Source organism: Letharia columbiana, assembly GCF_014066305.1.
Source record: "Letharia columbiana isolate WasteWater2 chromosome Unknown Sc0000034_s0, whole genome shotgun sequence".
Lineage (NCBI taxonomy): Eukaryota > Fungi > Ascomycota > Lecanoromycetes > Lecanorales > Parmeliaceae > Letharia > Letharia columbiana.
The window spans coordinates 416486-430183 of record NW_023501077.1 but is presented as its reverse complement, the minus strand read 5'-3'; the positions used below and the strand labels follow the sequence as shown (position 1 = coordinate 430183).

At 51.6% G+C, this 13698-nt stretch overlaps 8 protein-coding genes across 8 annotated transcripts; 2 read left to right on the top strand and 6 right to left on the bottom strand.

The window, feature by feature from the left end:
* Positions 1–483: 483 nt before the first annotated feature.
* HO173_008817 (uncharacterized protein) lies at positions 484–1017 on the bottom strand (the record flags this gene model as incomplete). Its single annotated transcript, XM_037310713.1, has 2 exons — positions 484–681; positions 739–1017. The coding sequence occupies 2 exons, from the start codon at positions 1015–1017 to the stop codon at positions 484–486; spliced, it is 477 nt and encodes a 158-aa protein (XP_037162483.1).
* A 1655-nt stretch (positions 1018–2672) lies between these two features.
* On the bottom strand, positions 2673–3016 carry HO173_008816 (uncharacterized protein; the record flags this gene model as incomplete). The annotated part of the gene is made up of 3 exons (XM_037310712.1): positions 2673–2783; positions 2863–2897; positions 2959–3016. 3 exons carry the CDS (start codon positions 3014–3016, stop codon positions 2673–2675), a joined length of 204 nt encoding a protein of 67 aa, XP_037162482.1.
* Positions 3017–4057: 1041 nt separating this feature from the next.
* On the top strand, positions 4058–5014 carry HO173_008815 (uncharacterized protein; the record flags this gene model as incomplete). The annotated part of the gene is made up of 4 exons (XM_037310711.1): positions 4058–4222; positions 4280–4348; positions 4396–4719; positions 4775–5014. 4 exons carry the CDS (start codon positions 4058–4060, stop codon positions 5012–5014), a joined length of 798 nt encoding a protein of 265 aa, XP_037162481.1.
* A 62-nt stretch (positions 5015–5076) lies between these two features.
* HO173_008814 (uncharacterized protein) lies at positions 5077–6790 on the bottom strand (the record flags this gene model as incomplete). The annotated part of the gene is made up of 4 exons (XM_037310710.1): positions 5077–5270; positions 5326–6342; positions 6404–6650; positions 6701–6790. The coding sequence occupies 4 exons, from the start codon at positions 6788–6790 to the stop codon at positions 5077–5079; spliced, it is 1548 nt and encodes a 515-aa protein (XP_037162480.1).
* A 647-nt stretch (positions 6791–7437) lies between these two features.
* On the bottom strand, positions 7438–7788 carry HO173_008813 (uncharacterized protein; the record flags this gene model as incomplete). The annotated part of the gene is made up of 1 exon (XM_037310709.1): positions 7438–7788. One exon carries the CDS (start codon positions 7786–7788, stop codon positions 7438–7440), a length of 351 nt encoding a protein of 116 aa, XP_037162479.1.
* A 14-nt stretch (positions 7789–7802) lies between these two features.
* Positions 7803–8012, bottom strand: HO173_008812 (uncharacterized protein; the record flags this gene model as incomplete). The annotated part of the gene is made up of 1 exon (XM_037310708.1): positions 7803–8012. One exon carries the CDS (start codon positions 8010–8012, stop codon positions 7803–7805), a length of 210 nt encoding a protein of 69 aa, XP_037162478.1.
* Positions 8013–8228: 216 nt separating this feature from the next.
* On the top strand, positions 8229–11048 carry HO173_008811 (uncharacterized protein; the record flags this gene model as incomplete). Its single annotated transcript, XM_037310707.1, has 1 exon — positions 8229–11048. The coding sequence occupies one exon, from the start codon at positions 8229–8231 to the stop codon at positions 11046–11048; it is 2820 nt and encodes a 939-aa protein (XP_037162477.1).
* A 2208-nt stretch (positions 11049–13256) lies between these two features.
* Positions 13257–13652, bottom strand: HO173_008810 (uncharacterized protein; the record flags this gene model as incomplete). Its single annotated transcript, XM_037310706.1, has 1 exon — positions 13257–13652. One exon carries the CDS (start codon positions 13650–13652, stop codon positions 13257–13259), a length of 396 nt encoding a protein of 131 aa, XP_037162476.1.
* Positions 13653–13698: the final 46 nt, after the last annotated feature.

The window sequence follows — 13698 nt, the reverse complement described above, 5'->3', positions numbered from 1 at the left end:
AAATATTTATTTTTTTAAAAATAAAAAAAAAAAAATAAAGAAAAAAGGAAGAGGGGTTTTTGAAAAAGGGGAAAAAATTTTTTTAATAATTTTTTAATAATAAAAAAAAAAAAAAAGGGGGGGGGGGGGGGGGCCTGGACCATTTTTTCCAAAATTTTTTTTTTAATTTTTAATTTAAACATCCGCGGCTCAAAATGAGTATCCATTAAAATTCCTACACCGGCGAAGAATGTGTCTGCGCTGGATCACAAGGTACCAGATGTGCTTGATGAGTTGCAGTTGCAACTATAGAGTCATAGACTTTCCACGCAAAATCAAGAGGCAAACAACCACTCGAGCTTGTAATTAGAATTGCGCTATAGCATTCGTCTGCTTCAATACACAAGTAGCAGTCTGCTGACAGGACTCGCCCTTCCCTTTTTCAACAGCCAATTATCAAGCATCGACTTGCTCTCATCATGCCAGCGCTCCCCCTCAGGTCTTCTACCCCTTTATCTTCCGCAGCAGGACTTTCAACAGGCCATCTTCCTTCTCTTTCGCTTCGTACTTGGGGAAATAATGCTTTTTCTTCTTAATGTGCTGTTGGAGCTCACGATGGCAGGGAAAAATATGGACTCGAGTGCCGCCGAGGCGTCGACTGTCGATGAGGTCGACGATACAGACATGGACCGTCCTCAATTTCTGGCAAGCTGGGTTAGTGATAACCCAACACGCCCGGTCGGAGCATTCGTGACAGACCTTCTTGCACTGAGTGATCGATGTCGGGATAGGACAGACCCTCAGCTCCTTACACAGCCCTTGCAAGCCCGCCAGCTTTTCCGCCGCGCCACCTCTCTCGATGCTTTCGATGTGGGTATCGGCCAGAGCGATCATGTAGCTCTTTCTCTCATCCTTGTACTCCTGGCTCTTCCTCCCCCAGCCATTCGAGATGGCAAGCTGCGCGAAGTTTTCGAGGACCGTGGCTTGCGGGTCTGGGGCGAAGGTCTGGAAACGACTGAAGTATGCTTGCTCCGCCATGGTACCGACTGGCAAGTGCGGTATGATCAGAAGAGCAGGGAGTTGGGGAAAGCTGTTCTCGTAAGGGGACGCGAAGTTTGAAACCAGAATTCAAGGCCAGGCAGCTGCTTTATCTGCCTTTGGTCCAAAAGACATGTCTCATTTTACTTCCCCTCGATGCTAAGGAGCCCTGCATGATGCCTGCCCAAAAGGGAAAGCGATTGCAGATGGTGTTGAGCATAGCAAACACATGAACCACCGGGATTGGTAAGCCCCTCTCCAAGGATAGAGAAATGTGATTCATTTTGCTCTGCTATAGTTTCTGTCATAAGGATTATAATTACGGGAGTATACAGTACGGAGATCTGTATCCCACCGCTGTGCATCTTTCAACCTCGCCCCATCGCGTCTTGTTCTTGACCTGGAATCGGTCAAACCGTTCGTATCTCTCACACGGCGAGATTGCCCAAAATCGAAAAAACTTCCTCCCCCCCCCCCGCATGCACAGCGTGATGTTCCGAACCAAGAATGTCCCCCGCGTTTAGGCTATGGGATCGACTGGACCCGGACTCCCTCATACGCGCGACACATCTCGCCCAAGGCCATGCCCCACATCTGCACTGCACCCACGGCTCCCTGGTAAAACGACGCACGAAACAAGTGAAGAGCACTCGATCCGATCGCGGTCTGTGGCCGAACATCAAGTCCGTGCCAGCGTTGACGATGGTACCCCCTTCCCGAAAGCGCGTGTCTGCAAAGCCTGGGATGGAATTTTCCCGGCACCGGGAAAGGCGCCAAAAGTCCTGACGACCTCCGCCGGAATTTGATTCTCGCCCTGGACACTTTTTCCCGCAGAAGGAGGACGGCCCGTCCAGATGGCGGAACGCTTTTGTTCTCAGATATCAGGCCTTCGTTCATGATCCTTCCAAAACCGTTGCGGACAGTCGCGCGCTGGCGTCCATCTTTGCACACGATAGCTCCCGACGTGCAGATTTTGGGGTCGGCATGTCTTCTTTCGGGTGAAGAAACTGCATGTGAGACATGTCTCGCGACGTAAATCGCCGGTTTGGACGGGGAAGAATTAAGCGCCGAGAAGGGCACGGATGGCTTCTGTCGTTGCTTGGATTTGACTCAAGGGTTCACCAAGGTTGGGCCGATGGGATGCGAGGGCGTTGAGATCTTCCTGGGTGGCGTCCCTAGGTTGGCTTTCGCGTTGGGAACAGCGTCACGGTAGAGCTGTTTTGGGGACTTGGTTGGTGGGATTGACATTGACACTGAGATTGAAGAAGGATCCGTGGCGGGTTTTTTTTCTCTCATGCCTTCTAACGGGACACATGGACGACTGTAGTGCTATGGATTCCGTTTGAGAGCAACGAATCTGAGCTTTCACCCTTGGGGAGTACTCGTAGCATGCATGCATCTTGACGTGAGACACGGGTCGTTCATGAACCTCTGCACCCAAAGAGAAACGCACAACTTCAAGTAAGATATTTCATTTCATAGCTATGCTATGCTATGCTACCCCATTGTGTAAAAACCCCCAGCATCAGCTTCGCGTCCATCCCCGCTCCCCCATCTCCACCCCCATGCCCGACGATTTCCCGTCACGAAAGCCTTCACGCGTTACTGATAGCCCCCTGGATGGCATCCGACCCTGGCCACGCAACGAGAACACGCTACACTTGGTTGATCGCGCCCTGGATGGCATCCCTACCGGCCGTGGCCCCGGCGCCGAAGATGGCGGCGTTGCCGAACTTCTTGCCGACGTTCTTGAGCCATTCACCGTGCTGGGGCTTGTGTCAGCGTAGTGTCAATGGAGGGGCGTGTGGGGGTGGACGGGATGGGGGGGTTGAATTGCAAAGTTACCTTTGGGTGCTGGGGATGGGCCGGGTGGCTGGGGTCTGAGGGTGGGTCTGTTAGTGAGCTGTATCGCGGAGAGAGTGGGGGGGAAGGGTACGCTACCTTTTGCGTTTTGGGCCTCTTGCTCAGCGGCTTGGGCTTGTTCTTTGGAGTCGGGCATTTCGACGAGGTGGATGTGGTATATTCTTGTCTGGTGGTTTATGGATGTATAGGGACGTTCGAGGTTATTGTTGTGTAAGGTAGGTTGGAGCGATGATGTAGAGATCGAGGTGGGGGTCCGGATTGATGTCATACGATGCTGAGTCCGAGGCTAGCCTTAAGTCCGAGAAACATGTCTCGGCAATCACAACCTGTGGAGGTCGCACTCGACCCCTGCAAGGCTGCCGCTTTTAGGGTGAGTAGGGGATGTTTTCTGGGTGAATGGTGACGGACACTCTGCGCTCATCCTTCCACTCACCCACCTCAGGGTTTTAACGCCCAGAAGCGCTGCCCTTCTCCCGGCGCGATCCCACTCCATATTCTTCTCTCCTCTACTAACAGCTGGACGTTTGGTTCTACATTGCTATTTATTACACCAGCGCGCACAGCCTAAAGATGGATGGATGGAGAGCTGGCCGGGCGAGAGGAGGGCGATTGAAGACCCTGTTCAGCTGTGAACTGCTTCAGGCGTGGGGGTACTGCACTGTGGTCTGATGTGATGGGTGGCAGCCGCACCTTCTTGTCAGGGGAAATATCGGAATCGCCAAAGAGGAGCAGTCTCCTATTATGCCGTAACGCATGCACTTCGCTGACGATCAAGGCGCTGGGTGTGCTCGGTTGTGGTTTTCCTTGAGATTTCTATTGAAACTCAGCCTTCTTCTGCAGTCTTTTCGTAGCAGTCGCAGAGAGGCTACTCTACGCGGCACTTACTCGTAAGCCGCCGAGAAAATTCTCTTAGAATTGTGTCGCTCTTCAGCAATTAATCCCTATATCATCCTTCTTCTTCTGTACTCGTCATTCAAGACTTACTAAGCAGTTCAAATACATATATGACGCCAATTACTGGTTTGACTGAGCTGTATAGAGGCGATGATCCGGCTGTAGAGCATGTCAAGGATACCCCACGCGTAGGCAAAGGCCTGCTAATGCGCATAGCATCGTTGCCGTCCACGGGCTCAATGGCGACCCCTTCAGGACATGGACTACGGGGGGGTCCGAGAAGATGTGGCTCAAGGACCTCGATCTTCTGCCGTCCAATCTGAAGAATTCTCGAATCCTAACTTATGGCTACGACGCAAACGTGACGGCAATGTTCGGCAAGACCTCGTCAGACCGCATTCTACAGCACGCGCATACGTTGATTGCCCAATTGGTGGCAGATCGCGAGGTGAGTCGGGTGGGCAAAGGTGGAGCTCAGCTATGGCGACTAAGATGAAGCAAATAGCTGGAAGATGCGACCCAACGGCCCATAATCTTCGTCTGCCACTCACTTGGTGGCATTGTCGTGAAACGTGTGAGACAGAGATGGCCATCCATGAGCCACAGATTGACTGTCCGCAGGCAATTGCGTATTCCGCAAGCCGCACCAGCAAGTCCATTCAGCATGTGCATTCGATTTACGTCTCGACGTTTGGAATTTTGTTCTTGGGGACGCCTCACGACGGCGGCAATAAAGCCAAGCTCGCTTCGACCAGTCGTCGCATGATCGGAGCCTTGGTGCCCTCTAAGATTCTAGACACCGAAGGGCAGCTTCTCGATGCCGTGCAGGAAGGTTCAGAAGTGCTGCAGAACATCACCGACATGTTTGTACCACTCATGAAGGATTTCCACATCTTCTTATTCTGGGAACAGGAGAAGACGGACATGGGAGTTACACAGGACTACGTCCGTCAATGCTCCTCCTCTTCGGAATGAGACGGTTAATGCTGATGTCTGGCAGGTCGTCGAAGAATCCTCCGCAGCTCCGATTCTGGATAATACGGAGCGAGCCGGTCTTCCAGGTGATCATAGGAACATGTGCAAGTTCGAGAGCCGCACTTCCCCTGGATATAGACTCGTTGTGGCTGCCTTGCTGCGGTACTCAAAGGAAGCGCCTGAGGTGGTCTCACGGCGTTGGAAGCATGCTGTTGACATGCTCAATTCGAAACGCTCGCAGGAAGCGGATGAGCTGCTGCGATAGTTCCCGTGGCATTTGTCAAAACCTAGTCTAGATAGAAGAAGTCACATGTTGTGAGAATAATGTCATGCATCTTGTTCCTGCTCTTCTCTAGAGGCAAAGTCCACCAGGCAGCCTTCCGTAGATGAAAGCACAAGAGTCATGGTCTGCTTCTCCACACCCATGATCTCGACCTTTTGGCCCGCTGGTAATCGTATGACGGGGAAATGGTGAAGGAGCCGGACCACTGTATACGCGGCTTCGGTAAGCGCGAAATCCACTGAAGAAGAGGTCAGTATATTCGCCAGGATTCTTTCGGTTGACCTGCAACTTACGGCCAAGGCAGATCCTGGGGCCTCCATTGAAGGGAAGGTAGCCCCACGTTGCGTTGGTCTTATCACGACGCATTGGCATGTCTTCGTCCCATCTCTCCGGACGGAAGAGCTCAGCGTCCATGCCATACAGGTCCGGTCTTCTGTGCATGGCGTAAACGGAGTACGCAACCGTTGAACCCTTCGGAATGAGCACTGGAGCTGTTCGGTCTGGTCCACCACCTGTTGGCAGTACGGTCGTCCTTGTGGCTGTACGAGTGTTTACAGGAACAGATGGGTAGAGTCGCAAAGTCTCGTTGAGGACGTGCTGAAGGTAGTTCATCTTTCGAAGGTCTGCCCTCGTAAGACTCGCTGGATCAGAGCAATTACAGTTGATCTCTGTTCGCAGCTTCTCCAGAACCTTTGGATGACGAACGAGTAGGAAGAAAGTCCATGTCATTAAGCAGGCTGTACTGTCTCGACCCGCCACCAGAAGGCTGATGATTTGACCTCTCAAGGCATCACGATCTGCTGTGCTCTCAGCTACCGCGTCCAGAAAGACGCGGCCTTCCCCAGAGCTGCGCGATAAGTTGCGATCGATGATCTCATCCGCAAAGCAGTGCACATTGTTGCAAGCGTTTCGGAACTTGGACCCTCCTATCATCCAATAGAAATCCGGAAGTCGGAAGCGCTGAGTCACAGTCGCTTGAGCTGTATTAAAAGCTTCGCCAAAAGTTTGCTCGTTAGCCGACTTGGGTGCTCTGAGGCTGTTCACTGACTCGCCAAAGAGAAATTCTGTAGCGGTATCAAGTGTTAAGCGGAAGAAAAGAGGCTGCAGATCAATCACAGCAGACTGTCTGGATAAGATATCGATCAAGTCATCCACACCTTGTTTAAAAGCAGTTAAATTTTCGTAGTGTTTATGCTGAAGTGGTGGTCGTAGCAAGTCTCGAGAATGCTTCCATGCCGCACCTTCTTGATTGAAAATGCCGTCACCAAACATTGGAAATGTGATTTCTCGACGTCTACCCATGGAAAAGTCTGTTTGGAATTAGGTGACTCAAGGAGCAGTAGTGTCATTGAGAGTCTGTGGAAGAGGTACCTTTGAAGTTGGTCGATAGCAAGGCTTCGAGATTGGCGGGTTCAATTGTGTCGAACGCTGTTGTACCAATAAAGACTTGTTCAACGGTATTTCCCGTCTGCCTGAAATGGAACATAAAGAGCTCCATCAAGCGCGACTCGCTATCGCCGCGGAAAATCTGCTCGAGTCGATCTACGCCCCAGGGCCTCTGGTTCTGAATTCGAGGCGCTGGTAGACATCCATGCTGCTCGGCAAATAGCTTATGAGCCTGCTTTTCGCATGAGCCTGGATTCCATTCGAGAACTGGACGAGACGTACCTGACGAGTCTGGTAATTGTGGATAAGTCTCCAACAACAGAGGGTGATGAGGATTACATAGGCGAGGAGAGAGTAATAAGACTGAGCCATACTTGAAGGAAAGGTTATAAAGTGTAAACCAAGCGCACAGTGAGGGGCGAGATATATAAAGTATCTACCTTTATAAACGTGGAATGGCAGACGCGATCCGCTTGCTTTTAAGTCGCTTGAGCCAGGAACCAGTAAGCTAAAGTAAGGAACCGAACGGGGGCCGAATAGCGTGGCACGGTCTCGTTGCTATTCTGGAACAGACTAGGCGCATTTTGGCTAGGCAGTGTTGACTTCCCCGGGCGGGTATGGTATGGAACGTGATTTGCTAGTCGTACTTTACCTTATCTAGGTACCTTAACGCCGGGGGGGGGGCTGGGATTCCTCCGGAGCGATGCTACGCGCCAAGCTGAGAGGCTAGTCTACCTTAATATTTTAGCCAACATCGAGATTGTTCATGCAGTCATGCAGACATGCCTCGATTCCTCGAAGCCTCGAGAAAGTGGAGGAAAAGAATTCGCAGTACTCTACCAAGCTTCTTGCAATAGCTGTTTAGCATATATAGAGTACGAGTGATGAATCTTACGCGAATGGATTGGAAAATGCTGGAGATGTATGAACAATCAATCGTTGAGGTTCATGAGATAAGCGATTGGAGGCCGGCACTTTCGTCCCCCACCCCCACTCGCGTGGGCTGAAACCTCCGAGTTTCAAATATGACGAAGGCTGCAACGATGGTAAACCCAGGACCGCGTTTGATCCATCGGACCTGTCCACTTGCTCAAAGACACTATACTGCCGTCCTGCCAGCCACGCTTCAGCGTATCAGCTGCCGCTCTGGGCACCATGGTTCTCTCGTGTAGGGTCTTAGCAGAGTAAGGAATGGCCATCTCAGAGCTCACTGCGCCCACCACTTTCGAGCCTTCGTCGTGCCATGCAACAAGAGTTCCCGTTGCAGAGTCAGTTGTTGCCATGCTTCGTCTTGTGTCCTTTTCTCCGACTAATTGAAAATTGTAGCATCGTTGCTGTCCATGGTATTCTCGAGAGCGGACTCGAGGCATGGACGGACATAAATTCAGGCGTCCTGTGGCTCTGAGACCTGTTCCCACATGAGCGATACAACGCCCGAGTTCTTGTTTACCACTACAATCCCGATGTCTTCTCGTCTCCTGGCGAGGCATCCGCCGATCGAATACTGCCGTTCGCGAACAGCCTTGTGGCTGAGCTCTGCGCGGATCGCCAGCTGGTAGATGCATTCAAGCGGCCTATCATCTTCGTGTGCCATGGCTTCGGAGGTTTACTTGTGAAGCGAGCACTCGCATTTTCCTCAACAAGACGTGCGCAAGCGGTGGAGCACCTTCGCTCGGTGTTCATGTCCACACACTCAATTATTTTCCTTGGGACCCCACACAATGGCGTACGGAAGGAGAAATTGCTTTTGTGGCATCACGACACGCTAGGCCCGAGCCAATTCTTGTTAAACCTTATGAGAGGATCAGAGATGCTACAAGAGATCACCGATCAGTTTGCACCGCTCATGAAACGATTTGCTATCTTTAATCTGTGGGAGCAAAGGAAGACCAAAGCGGGCGACGTGAGCTTTGCTGTTGTGGAAGAGGACTCCGCAGCGCCTACGTGGGACAACTCTGAACGATGCGGTATATTCGCAACTCACGACGTCATGAACAAATTTTCAGACGTCCACGATGACGGTTACCGAGTTGTTCTCGAAGCACTAGCACGATATATCACGACTGCGCCTGCTTTAATCCATTACAGATGGGACAAGGATATGGAAGCGCTGGGACATGAACGGCAACTTGAAGCAGAAGATTTGTTGAAGCCACCGCTCCGATACCTTATGTCCGGCGATGGTAACAAGCCTAATCGTAACGAATGGTTCATCATCCCACGCTGCTCCAGTACCTACTTTACCGGTAGGATTCTTCACGCAGAATTCGTACGGGAGAAGCTAGGTCCAGTCAACCACCTGGACGAAGCCAATCGACACAGAATCTTTATTATATATGGACTCGGCGGTGCCGGCAAGACCCAGTTCTGCTTGAGATATGCAGAAGACAACAAATCAAGATACTGGGGTGTGTTCTGGATTGATGCGAGTAGCGAGGAGAATGCCGAGAATAGCTTTGCCTCGCTCGGCCAACAAATGGGAAAAGGAGCGACCTTCACGGGCGGGATGTATTGGCTCTCCCAATGTACGAAGCCATGGTTACTCGTGATCGATAATGCTGACGATCCTGAAATGGATGTTTCCAAGTACTTTCCTGTTGGCGGCAGCGGCCACATCCTGATCACGACTCGCAATCCAGGAGCTGAAATTTACGCCACAGCCGGCCATCTTCGCTTTAGCGGCTTGGAGCCAGAAGATGCCGTTAACCTCTTGCTCAAAACCGCGTTTCCCAAGGATGAATCGCCTTCTCCAAAGTCAGACAGTCGACGGACTGCACAAAAGATTACATCTGAGCTCGGCTACTTGGCACTTGCAATAGCCAACGCAGGCACGAGTATTCGTCGCAACATTTACACACTAGAGATGTATCTGAGGCACTACCTAGGGCACAGGAAAGAGATGATCGTATCCAAGAGCATTAGCACCGCCGATGAAGCCAATATAATCACGACTTGGGAGATCCCGTTTCAGAGAATTGCGAGTCGCAGATCTCTAGAGTATAGGGACGCTGTGGACTTGATCCATTTATCCGCCTTCATGCACTTCGAATCTATACCGGAGGCTATGTTTCAGAGATCCTGGGAAGGCATTGAGACAGGGAAACAACTCCATGTCACTCACGGTCTAGCCGAAACCACATCAGAGTGGGATGAAGGGTCTCAATTTCGGCTACGAACGGCGCTGAGTATTCTTTACAACTATTCCATCATCGATCATGACCCAAAGAGGGGCCTTCTGTCGCTGCATCCGGTAATTCAGCGATGGGCAAAGGACAGACTCTCCGAGACAGACCAAAAACGCTGGCTCAATGCTGCCGTCGCTGTACTGGCGCAATGCATATCTCCACACATGGAGGCATCAGGCCAGGGATTTCGGAGGTCATTGTTGCCGCACATCGAGGCTTGCTTGCGAGCGCTAAAGTCACTATATAACACGGTCGGACCGGATACCGTGGAAAGGGCAACAGAGATCGAGCGGTTTGCCTGGGTGTTTGCTGAAAATGGTCTTTGGAAGCGGGCAAGCTCATATCAAGTCGACGTCCTCAAGTTCAGGGCCGAGAAGCTCGGCAGATTCCACATGCACACAATTGAGGCACAGCGCAGTCTCGCGCAGTCCAACTTGAATCTCTTCGATCTCATACCATGCATTTCGGCCCAGCGCCACATCCTTGAAACCAACTGGTATGCGCGCCCTTCCTTTGCAGACTGGATGACATGGCCACCTTGGAAACCGGAACACGTCCCCTATTGCATTACTCTCTCGGACTTAACACTCTCCCTCTGGTTCGCTGGGAAATTAGATTGGTCCAAACGAGCTGGGGAACGTGCAGTCAAAGGCCTGGTGAAGCGTTTAGGCCCTGACGACCCTCTGACCCTGACGGCCATGTTCAACCTGGCCCGCACATACCACCACCTCTGCGACAAGCACGCCAGCCGCGCCTTACTGGTCGAAGTCCTTCATAAACGCAAGCGGCTCTTCGGCCCCAACCACCCGGACACCCTCATGGTGCGTAACGAGCTCGGCATGAGCTTCTGCGTCGCCAGAGAGCGCCTTCCAGCCGCCGAGCGGCTCGTGTCGAACGTGCTGGCGGCTCGAAAGAGGATACTAGGCGAGGAGCATGCGTATACCCTCTGGTCGATGAACGATCTGGCCAGAGTGCTCACCACACGGCAGCGTCCCGACGAGGCCATCGCGATCCTCGATAAGGTTGCGCCCATCCTTCGCCGCACTTTGGGTGAGGCGCATCCCGGCATGTCAATGACGAAGGCGAACCTAACGCAGGCGTACGTGCGTGCGGGCCGATGGGGAGAAGCGGAGACAGTGCTCAAGGAGGTGCTACAAGTTGTCCCAAAGGACCATCCAGACTGGATTGTTGCCAAACTAGGGTATATACGCGTGCTGATTGCAACGGAACGATTGGAGAAGGCGGAGACGGATTGCCTGAAGGTCTTGAACATCATTGCAAAGGAGAAGGTTTTGTCGGCAGATAGTCCACGAATACTAGTGATTGCGGAACAACTCTCGCTAATATACGAGAAGCAGGAGCGGTGGAACGAGCTTGAGGCGCTGAAGGCTAGATACCCGTTGATGGACCAGCCGGGCAAGCAGCAGTTCAACATACGGTTGTAGCAAAGGCCTCGGGCGAGGTGCACTAAGTAGGCCGATCCATCTTGCGGCATGGACACGGACCGGCATAGTCTTGTCCATGTACCTCTTTTCGTCTTGAGTGCTGCGTCTCTCTTGTATCTGTCTGGTTCCGCCTAAGAAGCAGGATTGTTGGCCGTGACTGTTATATTAGCCATGACAGCAGGAAAGGCAGTCGTGGAAAGACCGAGAAGCGCGAGAAATGGGCCAGAATGCATGGTGGTCGACCTGAGAGGGTAGGAGAGCGGGGGAGCCCCGGCTGTCGTCATTGTGCTCATGGGAGAGGACCCTCACACGCTCTTCAGAGGTCACGAGACCGGCAAAGATCTTGAACACGCCAAGCACGTGAACTAATCCCTGACCACGTTCATGGACAAACTCAGCATCCCTGTGGACAAGAAGGCGGTGGCGTCCAGCTTCGGGAAGACTTCAATGTCTGGTTTCTACGGAGCTAGATTGATGACCTCATGCGCATACTCGCCGCCCAAGGAGCTAAGTCGCAGGATTGCAGACAAGCGTGGAAGAGTACGGAGGGGGCCTTTCACGGATTGGATGACGAAAATGTGATGATTGACAGTCTCGACCAGGAAGGACCGAGATCCTGAGTCTCAAAGCGGAGCTTTATTGCTTCTAAGGCGGCGATGACGAGAGCGTCGGCAGCGTGTATAACAAGGATATCGACGAGGAGATTGAAAATTTAATGACCGACTTACTTGCATCAACAGAGCATTCTGCGTTTCGCATTGATTGAGCGTCGAGGCCGTACGTACAACTTGCCCTGGGCATATTGGATATTATATATATATACTCCTTGTTGAGGTAGATCTCCAGGGTGAAAAGTTCTTCCCGTCATAATGAGCAGAGATATACTTTATAAGCAATCAACGTTATCTAACGCATTTCATACCGATACTTTACTGCGGTCCTCATCAGATAACATCTATAAAACACAAAAATCTACAAATGAAGCAGGCGCCCATGAGATCGTTCACCGAGATAGCAGTCTCAACGGTTGAGGTCCGAAATCCCATCCTCTCCAAGTAATCCAAACTCAGCGGTTCTTGTCGACTGTTGTCCGTGCCCAGATCAACCCTCCGTCTCTATCGTTGTGCTCCATCGAGGTACTTCGTCCGTTCGTTCTTGCAGGTGACAAATTCGATCGGGACACTTCCTTACAAGTGCACCGCTGATATCTGTTGTGAATACGGCATGAATGATATTTCATCATATCAGTGGAGACAAACTTGCACAGAAATGAGAAATTACTCGGTCACGGAATATGTCGACTGTCCCTCCCCTCCCCCTCTTCCTCCACCCCTACCTTATCCTCCCTCCATCACCGGCTGACGAGTGATGACCCTCGATATCTTCGAGGCCGTAGTCGCGTGGTTCGTATGTCTGTTATTCTGCATTCTACGACCCAGGGGTCTATGAGGGTCGCACCGTGTTTCTGGATTTGGTTTGGGGACTGGTGAGGTGCAGATGGAGCAGTGCGTATCGAGTAGTAGTATTTTCTGTTGAGGAATGTTAAGTAGAGAGGATTTGACGTGCAGGGAAATGGTTTGTTCATAGATGGAATAATGGTTTTTAGTAAAGTCTTTATGAAGACTATCACTTTTTCCTGACATCGCGCCTGAATTGTAGGACTTGTAAAATTGCATCAAGTGCGTTTACTCTCTATGAATAATGTTTTCTGGAAAAGTTATTAAACCATGGCAATTTTTTCTGGCGCTGCGTAGGAATCTTATGGGTTTATTGAGGGTTTCGCCCTCTATGCATGACTTTTGCTACATTCCCCTCACCTACATTTGATCTTGCGAACAATCCGTCCATGATCCTTGGCTGTTCGAGGAATGGGTCGAAGGACTCTTCGATCTTAAGTGAGTGAGTCGGTGCACGAGACGACTTTTCGAGCGCTCCTCTATCTATCAGTTGACGTCTAGCTACGCTGGACGTCCTCTAGAGCTGAGGTATTGATTTGCTAAGAATGGAGAGTTGAGTGAGGCATATCTCCGATTTGGGTTAGGAGCAGCAATCTGTAATCCTATACCAACGCCTCTTCCGCCTCTCCCGTCTCATAGTTCTAACCCCTATAGCTGAACCGGGAGCACTAGATCTCCCTTACCTCCATCCTTCACGACTGCCACCGCGACCGCCTTCTGCGACGCCTCGTGGATCTTCCCAACGAGCATCTCAGGCTGGCTCAGGTGCGGCGAGTGTCCCGAGCTGCACCTTTCCACCTGCGCTTTCGCGCTCGCGGCGAACATCTCCTGGTACTGAGGGGGAGCGGCCTGATCGTTCTCGCAGATGAGATAGGTGGAGGGAATGTAGCGCCAGGCGGCGCGAGTGAGCTTGGTGGTCTGCACCCGATACGATTGTGGAATCAGCCGCGAGGCCCATAGCGATGCCTCGGATGGTGGGAGGTCGCTGTAGAGCGTTCGGTCGCCATGTAGGATGTAGAAGCGGCCGTCGGGCTAGATGTCTATGAGTTTTTGGGATTTTGGAAAGAAAATGAAAGTACTCGACGTTCTTACTTTTCGCCAGGTAGTGAGGGAGGCAAGCATATTTATGTGGATAGCCGAGATCCATGTTGGAGAGCTGAATAGGCGGTGTCCCGTTTCTTGCTCTTTATTCT